Source organism: Ascidia mentula, chromosome 6 (genome assembly GCF_947561715.1).
Source record: "Ascidia mentula chromosome 6, kaAscMent1.1, whole genome shotgun sequence".
Lineage (NCBI taxonomy): Eukaryota > Metazoa > Chordata > Ascidiacea > Phlebobranchia > Ascidiidae > Ascidia > Ascidia mentula.
Window position 1 is genome coordinate 16,849,828 of NC_138571.1, and position 15,956 is coordinate 16,865,783.

The following is a 15,956-nucleotide window of genomic DNA, read 5'->3' on the forward strand; positions in this document are numbered from 1 at the left end:
TATGACGTCACAAATGCCAAAATTATTCTTCAATTGTCACGCATGACGACGTTATCTTTAAAAACAGAAAAAAATTGCCTCATCGTGTCAAGAAAAATCTTTTTTTAGTTTTTTCAAACCAAAACCAAAAAAAAGTTTTTAAACCAAAATTTTTAATTTGTTTAAAATACGTGCAAACAAGATATTGATGAATCAAATTAATTAATTGTTAATCGTTTTACAGATTTTTTTTAGCCAAACTAAAGCAAATTTCAGTCCGAGAAGGATTACAACATTTAATATGGAGAAAAATTCTTTATTGGAAATACATAAAAACAGTTTTGCTATGACTATATTTTCACTGCATGGCTTGTCAAAAATAACATAATTTTTGATTTTACGGTGTGTGATTTTTTTGGGAAATTCCCTTGTCAAAGTCGGTATTTCACCTTGCGAAGTAATTGTCCAGCTTGTTTGTTCTAAGGAAGATAAATAAATGAAAGCATATAGTATAGAAGCTTTCCTAATGTGCAAATAATATGCAATAAGTTAAGGTGTCGGGTTTCTTCTAAAAGACTGCGATCAGAAAATGACTAAAAAGCAAAATGCTTCGCAATTTGAGCATTACATCCAAACAAAACGGAATCTTGAGCAGCATTACCACATGGTGAAAAGGTTAGTGTTCTGATACATGTAGTTTAAGGTATTTCTTGCTAATACTTAAATGTACTGTGTGTTTTTTTATGATACTTTTAAATTTTTTAATCTAAAGAGAATTACATTACTATGTTGTTACTTAGATTATTGTTACCATACCAGAGTGCTTCTAGTGGACTATTTTCATGTGATAATGTGGCCAGCATAAGAGAAAGTGTATATTGCAGTGCAGCAATCTGGGCCCTTGCCCTTTCATACAGAAGGTCAGTATAATAACTCTCTGACAATTATTTTTTATTTTTATTTTCTAGTTTTCCACTTAAATTCCTAAATAGGATCAATTAAATAATTGGGTCTAGTGTACAATTGTACGTACCTATGTTCTAAACATCGACAAAACCCCAAATTACAAACACAATGAAGATGGAGTCAAGTTATAACAGCCCACCAAAAGTTACGTACAATTGTACACTAGACCCAAGTATTTTTCTTATGCGTGTTTCAGTGCGATGCACTTGTTGCATAATACCTGATGAAGTCTCGCCGCATGGCAGACGAAACGTCGCAAAAATACAGTATGTTTATGCCAGAAGATCAGTACATTTTTTATTGCAATATGCCTGGCAGCAACAGGAATTTCATATTTTTCTAATATTCACCTTCAGAAAGTGGCGAATCATGAATATACAATATAAATTTATAACATGTAATATATTATGTGACAGAATTGATGATGATATGGGAAGAAGTTATGAACTAGAGCATGTTGCCGTCAAGTGCATGAGGGGGATTTTGTTCTGTTACATGCGCCAGCTTGACAAAGTATGCATTCTATAGTTATTTCTTGTACCTTGTCTTAAGTTAACATACAGAAATATTTAGTTTACCTGATTGAGGAATGTTAACCAAAAAAATATGTTTTATAATTGGTTGATCAAAGTGTTTAAAATTCTGGTAGCAGTGGAGTCGATCATGTTAAGTAAGTTACAGGCAGGTTCAAAAATGAGTAATGCATATATATATATTTAAATACACTGGTTAGAACACCTTCAATTCATTTGTTGCAATTGATTAGGTCGAACATTTCAAAGTTACCCAAAAGCTGGAATGCGCTTTGCACTCCAAGTTCAACCATGCCTCAGGGGATGCTATTCACGAAGACTGCCATCACTTGCAATTGGATGTTGTTGCATTGTTTGTTTTGTACTTGGTTCAAATGACTGCCTCTGGTCTGCAGATTGTCTATAACACAGATGAGGTTTCATTTGTGCAAAATCTTGTTTATTACTTGGAGAGGTCATACAGGTATAAATATCATACCACTTACATGTGTAGTTGTTTTGCTTGCTTTACATTTTGTCTGTAGTCACATGAAAAATGCCTCTGGTGTTTGTTTGGTAACTTATATTTCATTGCATTAACAAGTAGGCTATGCATTTAAAAAAAGGTTATTTCCATAATTGATGGTGGTAGTGGATAACTTTCTGGTTTAAACTCCAGGTTCTGTCTGTCATAAAACAAAATTTAAAGCTTATCTATACCATCTTTGGTTTGAAATTAGTATTTGCAGTTTTGATTTTTTATCACCATGACAACAGAGTACCAGATTTTGGAATATGGGAGCGAGGTAGCAAGTATAACAATGGGAGCTGTGAACTGCACGCGAGCTCCGTTGGGGCCGCAAAAGCAGCACTTGAGTCAGCCAATGGCTTTAACCTGTTTGGAAAGCAGAAAGGGGCCCCGTGGTCTGTTTTGTGGGTTGACATTGATGCACATAATCGCAACCGGACTGTAATGGACTCACTTTTGCCAAGGGAGTCTAATTCTAAAAATTGCGGTGAGTATTAAACTGGGTTAAAATCAATTATCACGACTGGTGAGTGATTATAGTTTGTGATTAAAACCAGGCTTTAAAGTTTGCTGTAATTAACTAACTTCTAAATTGAAGTAATATGAAAAACTGTATTTAACCTGATTGTCTTATTATATGCTTTGCTGTCTGCAAACTAAAACTATGTTTTCAGCTACAATAACCTGACAATAATTCACCCTAAAAAATTTTTAAGAAAAATTCAACTGCCATAGAGCACTCATAAGGAAGTAAAGTTTCCACAAACAAAGATTGTAAATTATGACGAATATGAATAGGAAATAATACAGAAATCCTGCGTTCAGATTCCTCTCTACTCACCACTGTCTCATTTCCATTCTTTGCTGTCGATGGCGAAGAACTAAAGAATGAAACCATTTCTGGAATAATCACAAAACTAGAAGGACAATACGGAACGAAACGATTTTTGGTAAAACTCTTTTATTTCCAAACCAACCAGGCATTCTGAAGATGTCAAACTACATGTATCACTTGAAAACTAAGAAAATGCCCTATCTTTCTCAATTAAACTGAAATGTTTTGTCCTTAAGGGTGATGGTTACAAAACATGTGTGGAAGACAAAAGCAGGAAACATTACCAACCTGCGGAAATCAAACTATTCCAAAACATAGAATGTGAATGGCCAATATTTTTTGTTTATTTGATCATAGACGGAATCGTAAACAGAAATCAAAAACAGGCAAGTTTTTGCTGCACTAAAATTCTCCTTTTGTTGGTGCCTGGTAGCCAGACAAGCATTAATTTTTTCAAGCAATAGCAGCGGAAACCAAAAACACTGTTAAATTTGTATCTGTAATAATTGTAATATTGGCCATGCCTTATCGTACAAGGAAATAATTAATTTAAAACCATGGGGTAATTTTGTTTGTTTGTGTTTCTGATTCTCTCCCCTGAAAAGTGTGTGCCCGTTTTCATTTTCCAGGAGGTGCAAATGCCCCCCTTGCCCTTCCCTTCAGGCATTAGTGTCTAAACTGCCTAATCAGACATGCAACACAGGTTGACGAATATCTTGCCAAGTTGCAACCGCTGCTCGTGGATGAAGATGGCATGCAAATGCTCCCGCGGTTTTATTATGTGCCCAAAGAAAGCATGAGCCAAGAAAAAGAAAGTCCCGGAAGCACTAAACGTTGTTGCAGTTTCGGTTTATTTGAAGAACCTAAAGTGTTTCTTTGGGGGCAAGCCGTCTTTTTGATTTCAAGGTTTCATGTTTGCTTGAGTAAAGTATACTTACGTTTTTAACAATTTAAAAAAAAATGTTTGGCTTGTTTGGTTCCATGTATATGCTCAAAACACAGTGGAAGTATCACAGTACATCATTTTGATCAATGATTCGGTTTTCAAATACATCCACTCTTCATTTATCTGAAAACGCTCAAACAAATGTGCTTAACTCGCGTATATTCTATCATATATATATTCCTATAAGTATCAAAACAATAAGCACGCTTGCCAAAAATGTACAATTCGTTTCGAACACCACGGCAACAAAGCAGCTGGTGACTTCAGAGGTAGCCTGTCGCCTGATACCAACGTTTAATACGTTTTTTATTTGTGGTAGATTGTTGGTCGACAACCTCATAACTTGGTCGGATTTGGATCCAATTAAGCGATACCTTCCCATTGAAGAACGCCATAAAGTCAGCATGCGATATTCCACGTTCTCTGGTGTTATAAGCGACACAGTCATTCAGGTATGACCGGTTGCGTGCATTAAGATTAGTGATTTTACAGGTTGGATAATCATCCCGTTTCATCCAGATCAGTATTTCGTAGTATAGTTTGCATAATGCCCCACTTTCAAGTTCAACTGCGCATGGCTTTCGTTTTTTTTTGACAGCAAAAACTTAGGCCCGCTTTGTATGTGGTCAATTTAATGTTTCAGTTGTCAAGAAACAACATAGCAAAGTAAAAAGCAACGTTCAGCCGTGTGCGCTTTTCTTCGCGAAACCGCGAGTTTATATAGATATATGACGTCATAATGGCTTACTTTAATTTTTGTGGTACCACTGCGTACACTTATACTTCTTTTTACTCCACGTCGATGGTAATTCCAAAACACCAAACGTAACGTTTGAAACCTTCTAAATCTTTCGCAGTTCATCGCAATCTTAACTATTATCTTCCCACTTGCCGAAACGATGATAATTACCAACACGCCAGTGGGCATTGTGGCTGTGCGGCGTCACCAAATATACCGTGTCTCGTTAACCTCTGTGCATTGCTTTTATTAATTTGCGCTTACAGGTGTCATTGGTGGCGGAGAGCAATAACTTGCAGCGCGTCCTTTCGACGTACGGATTCGAAACGCAGACACCGGAACAGGTGGAACCGGTTCAGATTTGGCCATCGCAAGAACTCGTCAACGTCTACCTCCACTTGGGGTCCAACGAGAAGCTGGGCATTTCCGGGAGGCCCAAGCGACCCATCGGGGCTCTCGGCACGTCGAAAGTGTACAGGTACTTCGCGCGACCCAAATGTACTTTTCTAAAACAAATTTATGATGTTTTTTTTCCTAACATTGTGCTTTCCGAGCGATAGCGTGATCTTTGGCTGCTGTAAAGTGGGAATTCGAAGTCGCATTCTCACTTAAAAGGGAAGTATCAACGAGGGTTTTCCCTGTGGTGAGAATGCGCTGTACGACCCAATCAGATTACAGATCTGCTCCTCATATATAACTACACCTCAAAAACAATTAGAAAATATCTTCGATCTGAGCCCCCTACAGCTTTACCTCTTTACCGCTTTCTTTTAAAAAAATCCGAACTTTCCTCACAATTCATGAAGTAACTTTACCTCTTTCCCACTTTCTTTAAAAAAAAAATCCGAACTTTCCCCAGGATTCATGGAGTGACGATCGTGTGTTATCCATTGATGTTTGACATCGGGGACTTCTACATGGCCTTCGACACACAGACGCTCATCGACGAACTGCACCATTCCCTCCAGTTCGTCAGCAACTACTGGCGTATGCCGATGCGTCCTTTGTTCATATTCCTCCTGCGCGAAGACGTTATGGAGGAGAATAGACTTAACCCTATGTTGGAGGTACATTTTGTGACATTGAAAAGCCTTTACGCTTATCATTATAAGCAAACGTTTCGAACGCTGTTGTGCTCATCATCAGTGCCTCTGGACTGATTGGATTGGGTCGCATTTTTCTTTACGGTGTAATTTTGGCAACTGCCAAGTTTTTTTGCACCCAAGTATGTTTGCGATATTGGCAAAACGCCTGATTTTGTTTTAGAGCTTATCCGTTCATTCATACAGCACTGTCTGGATTCCGTATCATTAGGACACTGACGATGTTTAACAAAGCGAAATATGTTTGCCCTTAACAAGAAAGCTGGCAGATTGGAAAAACCTGGAAATAAACGTCATTATCATTCAAAATGTTTGGACAAAAAACCAAAATTTGTAATATGAAATATTCATTGAGGCATTTTGGGCTGTTTTTTTTTCAAAATTTTTAGTGATCACCGTTTGTCGCAAGCTTAAACATTGCTGCTTCTGTGTTTTAGGCCGTTTTTTTCCAAAATTGCTTCTCCGAGCCCATCACCTTTGTTACTTGTTCTTTTAGGTCTTGAGCGCTTTGAAACAGGGAGAATGGGGCGGAATTAAGGTATGTCTAGGAAGAGTTCAGTCTTTCTTGGCAACTTCGGTCATCGAGCATTTGGAGTTTGTCAAGTATGTTCCAACCGTACTTTTTACTTCTGTGCCAAGAGTGTATGAAGTTTGAGTTTTTCAAAATACTTTTTTTAGCATCGTTTTTTCAAAAAAACTGTTTAAATCATGACGGGTTTATTTCGGAAACGAACAATTTTTGGAAAATTGTTTGTTATGAATTAGTTAATCAGGCCATTTGGAAGAATTTTAGAGTTTGAAATGGGAATGTTTTTTTTAGTAACAGCCCAATCGTTTTGTCTGAACCAGGGGCGTCGAACATGCTTTGACTGAATTGACACATGCGGTTTGCGAATGATTTCGCTGGCTTTTTGACAGTAAATTTATGATCTTGTTATGAAATCGCGCTGATGCAAAAACAGACAAATTGCTTTTGCAGGATGTTTTAATTCGTTCTCCCGTGAGCTTCGGGCTGTGTTTGACAAATGATATGTGGGTTTGTCGTCGAATTATGCTGCTATAGAAATCAGTTGCATATTTCACATGTTTAGACATATTTGTCTAATTTAACAAGACTGGCAGATTTTAGCCTGTGTTGTTGATAATAGGTAGTAATTGCCTTAATAGCGGCAACAATGGTGCTATGCATTTTAAAAATACCAAAGAAGCTTAGCCCTTTTTCTGTTATTTGCTGCTATGAACGAACACACCTCTATATTTTTTTCACATTGTAATATATTATATTTTTATGAGGACAAGTTGTTTGTAAGCAGCTGAAAAAGGCCTCCCACGTTTTACCGAAAAATGCCCGAAATTTTTCCCTTTTGAGGGATGAAACTTGTCCTCGGGGAGTTCCCCTTACTAGAGAAACTCAAACTGTGGTGATTTTGAAGGCACGATTGGAAATCCAACTTATACAACGAGGTCGGCAAACCTTTCGTGGGAAAGGACTTGGAGAGTGATTCCAGTTTGACCCACCTCGTCGAAACCGCCAGTTCCTGCTCCTACCTTTCAAACAGCGCCGAAAAGCAACACGCGGTGCGTAGTTTTTTGCGTGTAATTTGTTGCATAACAGCCAATGCAATAGTCGTGAATTTCATGTTACAGACGTTTCGATTGTTGTACTACAATCATTTTTAGTCATTTTACACTAAAAAATGATTGTCATGGCCGTGCTGTATGGGTGACGGGCTTCTTACTATAGTACAGCTGTTGCAGTGTAACACTAGTAGTTCCGTATCGCTGCCCGGACAGAATCTTGATAACTTGATAAGCCGCTCAACCATTGTTATTTTCAGGAAACAGACCAAGCTACGTATTTGAGAAGTCAGCCGACAGAAGTGATCGTGAGCAGCCTAAAAAACTTCCATTCTGGCTCTGCCCTAGCACTCCTATTGGCCGAAATCTGCAAGCGGGAGGGTCTAAATTATGATACGGGACAGGGGACCTGCTACCAACGTTTAAACAACCTATGTCGGTAATTACAAAAGCGATTTTTGTGTGCCGGGTCGTATATTCGCAACCGCTTGTCAGCATAGGGCGTGGTTACAAATATTAAAAACCTTAACGTTGCTAAGGTGGATAGAAATCATGTGTGTTTATTTTTCCAAGTTTATTTTTCAAACACGAACGAGCAAGTAAAGTTTTTTTCGCTAATTTCTGTGTACAGAAACTGTTTTCACTGTGGTTTCGATTCACCCCCCTCTACATTTGTCAATTTGCTTGATATACTTTTTTGCCCAATATACTTTGCAAGTTGACTTAAAAAAGCGGCCCGAAATTGTGTAGCACCAATTTTTAAAGCTTGTTTCCAATGCTCAATTATTCCACTTAAAAATGCTTTGAAAACAGGTGGGCGGCAAAGCAGAAACTGTGGAGTTTGGTTCGGTACAGCGCAAGTCTCTGCCACAAAGTGGTCGACAGTCTCGCTCCTTCCATTACGTCTGTGCTGGTCCACGATAAACACTTGACTTTGGGTGTGTTCGGACACGAAGAGGTATAACACGCAGACACTTGGCGACGCAATAAAATGCACAGCTCACTGCGCAGCACGCTACACGTTGCGATGTGATGCGTGTACATAATGGCCCTCTATATCATCTGGCCGTATAGTAAATTATGGCGTTGCGTTATGTTGCATCCTGCATTGTGTTTTTAGTAGGCGTTCTTCGGTACCAAGCGTACATTTGAGTCCTATTTATCATAGTGCTAAATAAATTACCGTCCAACACCAATGTTTTCAAGCCCAACGTTGCCATAAAAAACGACCCCGATCTCTTAGTTCAAAATTTACATTTTTTGTTCCGAAATCGCCCAGTATTGGGGATTTTTATGACTAAAAAAATCTGTTAGATTAACATAGGATTTCCTTTGCTGCAGGTCGTGATTAGCAACCCTTTGACACCTTCTATCATTAAAGACATACTCTACACACTGTGTACGCCACACGATGAGCGTGAAGCTTGTCTACAACAGGAGCTGGTGTTGCACGTCGGTGCCGCCATTAACAAGCAACCCGACTTATTTGAAGGTTTCCTTTACTTTTGTTAAAAATACTGCATTTGTGGAAAAATGTGCTTTTTGTGGTCAAGATCTGTTGACTTTCGTGTAAGACAGTTATATATCGTTAAAAAGCATCGTCAGTGTCTGTAAAAAAATGTAAAATTGACAGAAATACAAATAAAAACTTATGTACGTTTCTTCAAAAGTAATAAAACGGTTTACTAGTGCGTCGCGCCATTCCATTTGAGGACATTTACATTGTGTAAAAGCATCACTTTAGACAAATATACACAGCTAAAAAGCATCGTCAGTGTATGTCAAAAAAGCAACGTGAATAGAGTGAATCAAACTTGGAAAAAGCTGATCTTTTTTCAAGTACGCTCGCCGGGTTAATAGAAATTTGAAATGTATCGAAATTTTTCTTATTATTCTTGTTAAATTAAAGAAATTACTGTTAAATTCCTACTACACTGCCTTTGCGTTTCAGTATTGAAAATTGCTGCCTAAAGATGGGGACATCCCCGGCATATAACTTGTTACATTCTGCCTCATTCTGCCTGTGACCATTAAATACTATAGTCCTGTACCGAAACCGCAATTTTTTTATTTCGCCGAAACCGAATATTCGGCAAGAGTAGCCGAACAAACCGAACATACTTTTGGTATCTAACTCTTTAAATGCCTCTTCAACTTTGATTCGCCGACTTTCACTTTGAGAACACACAGCCTAAAATCATGCCAAACATACTGTCGTCAAAAAATGAACATTTTTCTATTATATTTCGTTCAAAATCATCTCCTTGTCTCCAGGGATGCTGCAGATACGGATAGGCTGGCTCGCCTACGCCATGCGTCTGCTGCTGAAATGCGAGAACTCGGAATCCAGTTACGCAGGTTATCATGACATTCACGATCTGTCGCCTAGCAACGTGAAGCAACTCCTCCTGGACGTCCTGGCAGCAAACAAACGCAACGATCTTTCGTGGCTGCAGAAAAAGCAGATCTTCGGGGCGCTTAATAAGGTGAACGATGTTATTTGTTGATCTATTTTTTAGGAAGTCGTTTACCGTTCCTACGAGAGTTGTGCGCAACTGCGACAACTTCAGCCATTGGCGATATTTGACACATTACTCTATCGTACATGGTTTTGACAATTTCAAAATATTATAAACCTTGTGCCAAACGCTTTGATTTTTGAAATGCTCGCTAAAGCGAAATATGTTTTTAAAAAATTAAAAGTGTTTGGCTTATTTTGAAATTGACATTAAAGTTTCCACTTGTGCTACACAAAAGAAGTGTTGCTGGTTAGGTTGATTTCGTGAAGGATTTGTTTTCACTGTGGTTTTGATTCACCCCATCTGCATTCGTTAATTTGCTTGTTGTACTTTTTGGTCCAATATACGTTGCTTTACTAGTTGCCCTAAAAAAGCAGCCCAAAATTGTGTAGCACCTATTTTTAAAGTTTGTTTCCAATGCCCAATTATTCCGCTTTAAAATGCTTTGAAAAATTTCCAACTGTCTTCATTGAAGGGGAAAATTGGAAGCAATTGTTTTATCTCTATCTCTAGGCACCGTACGATTTTTACACAAAAGTTTGGATCATACTGGAACGGAGCCCGGACGGCGTGGTGATAAACGGATGCCACTTACCTCAACAACCAACTTTATCAGATATGGGTAAACATGACTAACATCATTGCTTTTTCGCTTCACAAATACAGGCGACAGGCTCGCTTAGGCCTGGCTATTAAACATTAAGTGGTTCAGTAAGCGTGAGGTAGCGGTACTGGCCAAGCTAGATCAATGTCACTTTTTACTGACAAATCGGATCAAGAAAAGAAAAATCACGACGCTCCCAGCGGGGTTTGAACTCACCACCCTCTGTCTTCAAATGTTTCAAACATAACGCAATCTTTAGGGCAATTAATCTATTCTCAAAACGTAAGAATACGCGCGTTTACATGTTGCGTTTGGAAGCGAATCGGAATGGCCGAAAGTGGAGACGAATTAAAACATCTCAATCCATAATTCACATGGGTTTACATGATGTAGTTCGTTGTTTTTATTGACTGAAAACCGTGGTAAAATAGACAAATATCTAAAAATAAGCGAGGTTCTCTTAAACAACATGCCATTTGCGATCAAATCGGAGAAAAAAACTAGAAATAAGCTAAAAAGATAAAGTGTGCCGGAATCCATTACACTGCATGCAATGTAGACGGCTACACCTAAAACAATTTTAAATCCAATGTCAAGTACTTATCTTTTATTGATTCTTTTCCATCTAATGCAATGTGACAAACGTGACAGAACCGCACGCCAGAAAACCCTTCGCATTCGTCTGTTCTCCAAGTGGATTGAAAGCGAAGCGAATTCAATGCACCTCGTTAGCACGGATTGAGCGCTCCGTCGCTCCTCTTGCGCAAAAAACGGGAGCAGCGATCGAGCGAGGCGCATTCGAATTAGCTTCAACTGTTCATGGTGTTGCTTGTACATTGTTGTCGCGTTTCTTTTAACGATCAATCTTATCATAACAAGCGACTACTCAACGTTGAATCAAGCCACAATAAAACATTCTACCCCCAGGTGTGTGTTGAACGTAAGAAAAGGTGAAAACCAACACTGTACGCGTTTGTAAATGTTTTAAAATGACAATTTTTTGACACCCCGGTTTACAAATTTAGAATCGTAAAAATTTGTGGTACAATGACAATCTTTCTGATAACAACTGGTTGAGCTAAACGTGAGGTTACAGTGACATCGCATCCAAGGTTTAAACTACCCCTGGTCACCTAATGTTCCAAACTTAAAGCAATATTCAGAGCAGTTGTGTTTGTTGCAAATCCTAAAATAAAGTTCGTATGTCCCATTAAACATCGGCTTTACAGGCTTGCATAACACATTGCCACGTGTGTCCCTTTCATGATCAATTGCTTCGCAAACTTGGCAACCGGTTTAATATTTCTATGCAGCAAACAAAGCAAACAAAAATCTCCCATAAGGTGTGCATGGAACGAAACAAGTTTTAAACCACTACTGCGCACCTTTACAGGCACGAATTATCCTGGTTTGAAACTCTTTTTGCACCTGACAAAGCGAGAGGCACTCGCGAAAGCCTGTGTATTTAAAACAATACAAGTCAGTCTTCTTAAAAGAGTGCCAAACCATCAGGATCATTCAGTACAACAGACACAAGACTAATACGGCACATTTCATAACTTTACAGGTATGTACGAGGTAGCTTGGTGGAAAAGGGTAGCGGGAATGTTCACAGGGCTCCATCGGCCTGAACTTCGACATCTTATTGTTGAAATGCTGATGCTGACCGCCACATTCTTGGAACGAAACCCAGAATTATCATTCGAGAGACGAACCGACGTAGACGCGATCGTGGCCACCGCTGTTGAACTATTTAAAAATGTAGGCGAGTTAGATGCACGGTAACAAGGCCCCATATCTTCCACCACGAAGCCTGGATACACTTAATGTATAGATTTAATTTATTAGGGGTTTGCATGCTTTCAATTAGTCTTTATGTTTCAATGTTGTAGCCTCAGTGGAATGCATACATAATGTTTAGTTGGCTGCACTGCCTTGGCTGTGATGCCTTCGTTGCGATGCCAGCGAACCTTATGATCAAAATACGATGGCCAAGTATAAAGGGCCTGTCTTGTCATGCCGCAGTACGTAACACTGCGTAATGTTTAGTGTTTTAAAAACTCGCATTACTTGGTATAAACAAGTTAAACCCAAGTCCTTTGCCTTTCTGTTATTTTTATTGTGTATTTCGCCCATTATACGGCATCATCAGTGTCACTAAAAACAACGCTGTTTACAACAAACAACAGAAAGCCATTGAATTGAAGTGTGCTGTTATATAACTTAGGTAGAAAATGACGTCATAACCCCGAAGTGACGTAACACGTGCAGCCTGATCTAACAAAATGTAACAAAACAAATTGTACATTAGGATGAAGGCGGGTCAAGAAACTCGCCGGAACTTTCCCAGCTTGATGACATCACGGCGTTTTGCAGTCTCCCGCCGGAGACATGCGTTCACTACATGATGAAAAGTCTCGTGAAGTCGATGTTTTATGTGTCCGTCGCCCTGAAGCAGGACAGCACCTGTGTTGTGTGTTAAATTCTCTACCACAAAATGTTTTTTTTTATATTTTTGTTTCCTGAAATACAACACAGCGCGTATTGTGTGTTGAAACAGTGGATTGTAACGTCGGTTGCTATGGTGATAAGCATGTTTGACCATCACCAGCACCTGTGTTGTGTGCTAAATTCTTTCCCACAAAGTTTATTACGACTGTCTGCGTTCATTTCTTCCCGAAATACAACACAGCGCGTATTGTGTGTCGAAACAGCGGTTTGTAACGTCGGTTGCTATGGTGATGAGCATGTTTGACCATCACGCAGTTACTGGAGACAAGGAATAAGCCTGCTTATCTCAACAACAAGGCGGTTGACTTTCAGAAAAAGGATTTACGATTTGATCCGCTTGTAATTTCAAAGCATTTAAAAAAAAATCATGTCCTGTGTATTTTGCGCAAAAAGAAAACAGGTGAACAATACGCAAAGATAATAGAAAGGCATTGGGAACCGATAAAACCCATCTGCAAGGTCAACTCTGAAACCCAACACTGAGTTAGACCTTTGGCCCTTGTTTGTGACTTGCAGTCGCACTTTACCCCTTTGCATCGCTGACTGCAGGTAATTGATTATTAATCCTGATAAACTAGACGCAAAACAACGACGGCATTGTTGTGCCAAGCTCTTAAAACAACTGGTGCTGGTGTGCGGGAAGCGTTACTAGTTTTACGAAACTGCAAACATGTTTGGAAAAGCTATTTTGGCAATTGGAACTTTTTGGTGCTTGCTTCTGTTTGCAGGTAGGTTTTTACAAACATTCGTATTTCGGTTAAATTTAAATTCTATTTGAATATGCCGACAGTGATTTGTACACAATAAACTGTTTTTTATTTTATTCATTGTTTAAGAACTTTTTTCATGTCGTTGCAAATTTTCAGGGGATTCGCAAATGTTTGCGAGTTAAGCCAATAACAAATCGCATTTAAAGCTGCAGACTGTAGCGCCCAACGGGCCCAGTTAAGTACCCAACGGATCGCCGTTGAAAAAGGCACCACTAAGTGGAAATCCTTCTAGTTTAAAAGCTAGTCCAGTCCCACAATCAATTGCTGCACTAATGAGGCCTTATAGGCAGTGGGGGATTCAGTCGATTGGTACGAACTGGTTCTTCGCGAGGCTGTTGTTCCGGTTGGTAAATATTATGCATAGGCCTATGTGTCAGTTTGAGCGCTGTATTACCCAGGCTAGTAATTAGCCTATTAGCCCTAATAACGTTGCAACCTACAGAGGCGCATGCTTACAACGCATTATGCAGTGACAATACAGGAGGACTTACATACAGCCTCGTATGGGATGAATGGTTATGGCATGTTGGTGGTAAGAGAAACGGGTGTTAAAATATTTGAAACCCACCGCTGCTTTTGTTGTGTCGAAACCATGTGCACTACGGTCTGCAGCATTCCATGAATATTATGGCTCTTTCTATGAAGTGGAAGTCTTTCATTTTGTTTCCCGAAAAGCAATTAATTCATTGTCTTGACAGGGGTTTCGCATGCAACGGATTTGAATGCATTCATTAGATCGTTGAACTGCCCAGGTAGGTTTCCCAACATATGTCGCTATATTCACGAACCCGTTGTTAAAGAAATTGTCTTCTTAGGAACTGCAAGCGCTTCAACAGTGGATGAAAAATATCGCCTGCTTTTATCATGCAACAAAGGTTTTATTATTACCGTAGTTATCAGCGTGATCTTAAATTATAAGTCAAAGGCTTCTCAGTGTGATCTTAAATAATAAAACAGGCTATGTACCCTATATTACCATTTTAAGTGTTTTGTTTTATGTCGTATGAAATTGTAAAGTAAAACTGACCTTAAAGGGATATCTTTTAAGCACGTTTCGTATACTTTGAATTTAAATCTAAAATACTGTAACTCACTGAAGCAAGTTTAAAATCAATCCAGGTGCAATTGTAGTTACCAACTTGATGGGTTCACATTAGAGCATTCCCTGTCTTTCATAAGAATTTTTTGATGAGTTTGACCATGTCCGTTTTTAACTGTAGTCTAAGTATTGTTACGTTTTAGGCCATTTCTAGAATCAAATCGTTATTCCAAAACAGCGCTGTAAGTTTGTTTTTTATCGTTCCTTTCTCCAAATTCTGTGTTTTCGTACAGTGCAAAATACCGCGAGTCAAATTGTTCCATTCGTACGAGCGACGTTCAATTTTCTTGACCGCAACGGCAACGGGAAATTTGAGCGTTCAGAATCAGAGGCTGCAATCGCAGCACTGCATCTACCTGGAGGTAGGATACGCAGTCAGAGCAGGTTTAAGACAATTTTTAAGACAACAAACAGCATTTAATAACGCGTTGGTCTCTTATAAACTAAACTGGGTCGAGTTTTGCAACTTCTGTAACCCATTTATTGACTTTTGTGTGCAAAGAACATGAACAACGACAGAAGTTCGGTCTGTGCGATTCTGACAACAACGGCTACCTTGACAGGACCGAGTATGCAAGGTGTTCGGTAATATCTTACGGAGAAATTTTTGCGGTGAGTCTATTTTAACTTTTTGTACGCTACGGAATACCGGCAAAACAGCCAACAGTCACATACGATATATTCTAAAGTCGTTCTGCGATGAACTTAACGCTCATATTTTATGAAATACTTTCTCAAAGATATACATTAACCTGCTTTGTTCCAGCACAATTTAATCATACAGTAATGATTCAATCAGCGCGCAGATAGAGACCACGACGGACTGCTGTCAAAACAACAGATGATCAAACTCATCAAAGCCTTTGCCAAAGTCGTTTACACCGATGCGACTTCAGAGGATCAGCGTGCAGCCATCCACAAATTAAGAAAAGATCCTATGCAGTACGACCTGGTTGATGTCGTCAAAGTTGACACCAATCTTTTCGAAAATTACCTCGAAAAACACAGAAATCAAATGTAGCGGCCATTCATTGCTCTTTCGATGGCCTAAACATACAATTCAAAATAATTTTTTTTGTAATTATTTAGGTAATTATAAAAGGTGTTGGTGGTAAAATAATTCAGCAATTAAACGGTTTCAGTTGAACGTTTCTGTGCTAGGTTCGCTCCAAAATGGATCACACCCAATTTAGCTTTGCAGACGGAGTAATATCCCAAGGCATACAAGCTTGTTTCCTTAACTATTGTCAGAGCAGCCAAAATGAC

At 39.0% G+C, this 15,956-nt stretch overlaps 2 protein-coding genes across 2 annotated transcripts; both read left to right on the top strand.

The window, feature by feature from the left end:
* Nucleotides 1-427: 427 nt before the first annotated feature.
* On the top strand, nucleotides 428-13,021 carry LOC145905502 (phosphorylase b kinase regulatory subunit beta-like). Its single transcript, XM_082992718.1, has 20 exons — nucleotides 428-654; nucleotides 780-899; nucleotides 1,362-1,458; nucleotides 1,712-1,941; nucleotides 2,235-2,473; nucleotides 2,812-2,936; nucleotides 3,058-3,207; nucleotides 3,525-3,727; nucleotides 4,087-4,219; nucleotides 4,773-4,984; nucleotides 5,366-5,573; nucleotides 6,106-6,212; nucleotides 7,043-7,187; nucleotides 7,448-7,626; nucleotides 8,001-8,145; nucleotides 8,529-8,679; nucleotides 9,462-9,673; nucleotides 10,220-10,328; nucleotides 11,878-12,071; nucleotides 12,622-13,021. The coding sequence occupies exons 1-20, from the start codon at nucleotides 569-571 to the stop codon at nucleotides 12,790-12,792; spliced, it is 3,216 nt and encodes a 1,071-aa protein (XP_082848844.1). The 5' UTR covers nucleotides 428-568; the 3' UTR covers nucleotides 12,793-13,021.
* A 463-nt stretch (nucleotides 13,022-13,484) lies between these two features.
* Nucleotides 13,485-15,711, top strand: LOC145907327 (uncharacterized). Its single transcript, XM_082994749.1, has 6 exons — nucleotides 13,485-13,549; nucleotides 14,290-14,343; nucleotides 14,407-14,466; nucleotides 14,924-15,052; nucleotides 15,193-15,302; nucleotides 15,490-15,711. The coding sequence occupies exons 1-6, from the start codon at nucleotides 13,492-13,494 to the stop codon at nucleotides 15,709-15,711; spliced, it is 633 nt and encodes a 210-aa protein (XP_082850875.1). The 5' UTR covers nucleotides 13,485-13,491.
* The last annotated feature ends 245 nt before the right edge of the window (nucleotides 15,712-15,956 follow it).

Excerpts from the sequence above, each read along its gene's own strand:
- LOC145905502 (XM_082992718.1), top strand. The coding sequence starts at position 569 with ATGACTAAAAAGCAAAATGCTTCGCAATTTGAGCATTACATCCAAACA. Across the intron at positions 6,213-7,042 it reads GAGCATTTGGAGTTTGTCAA|GCACGATTGGAAATCCAACT; the intron begins GTATGTTCCAAC and ends GTGATTTTGAAG. Across the intron at positions 8,680-9,461 it reads GCAACCCGACTTATTTGAAG|GGATGCTGCAGATACGGATA; the intron begins GTTTCCTTTACT and ends CCTTGTCTCCAG.
- LOC145907327 (XM_082994749.1), top strand. The coding sequence starts at position 13,492 with ATGTTTGGAAAAGCTATTTTGGCAATTGGAACTTTTTGGTGCTTGCTT. Across the intron at positions 14,344-14,406 it reads TAGATCGTTGAACTGCCCAG|GAACTGCAAGCGCTTCAACA; the intron begins GTAGGTTTCCCA and ends TTGTCTTCTTAG. Across the intron at positions 15,303-15,489 it reads CTTACGGAGAAATTTTTGCG|CGCGCAGATAGAGACCACGA; the intron begins GTGAGTCTATTT and ends TGATTCAATCAG.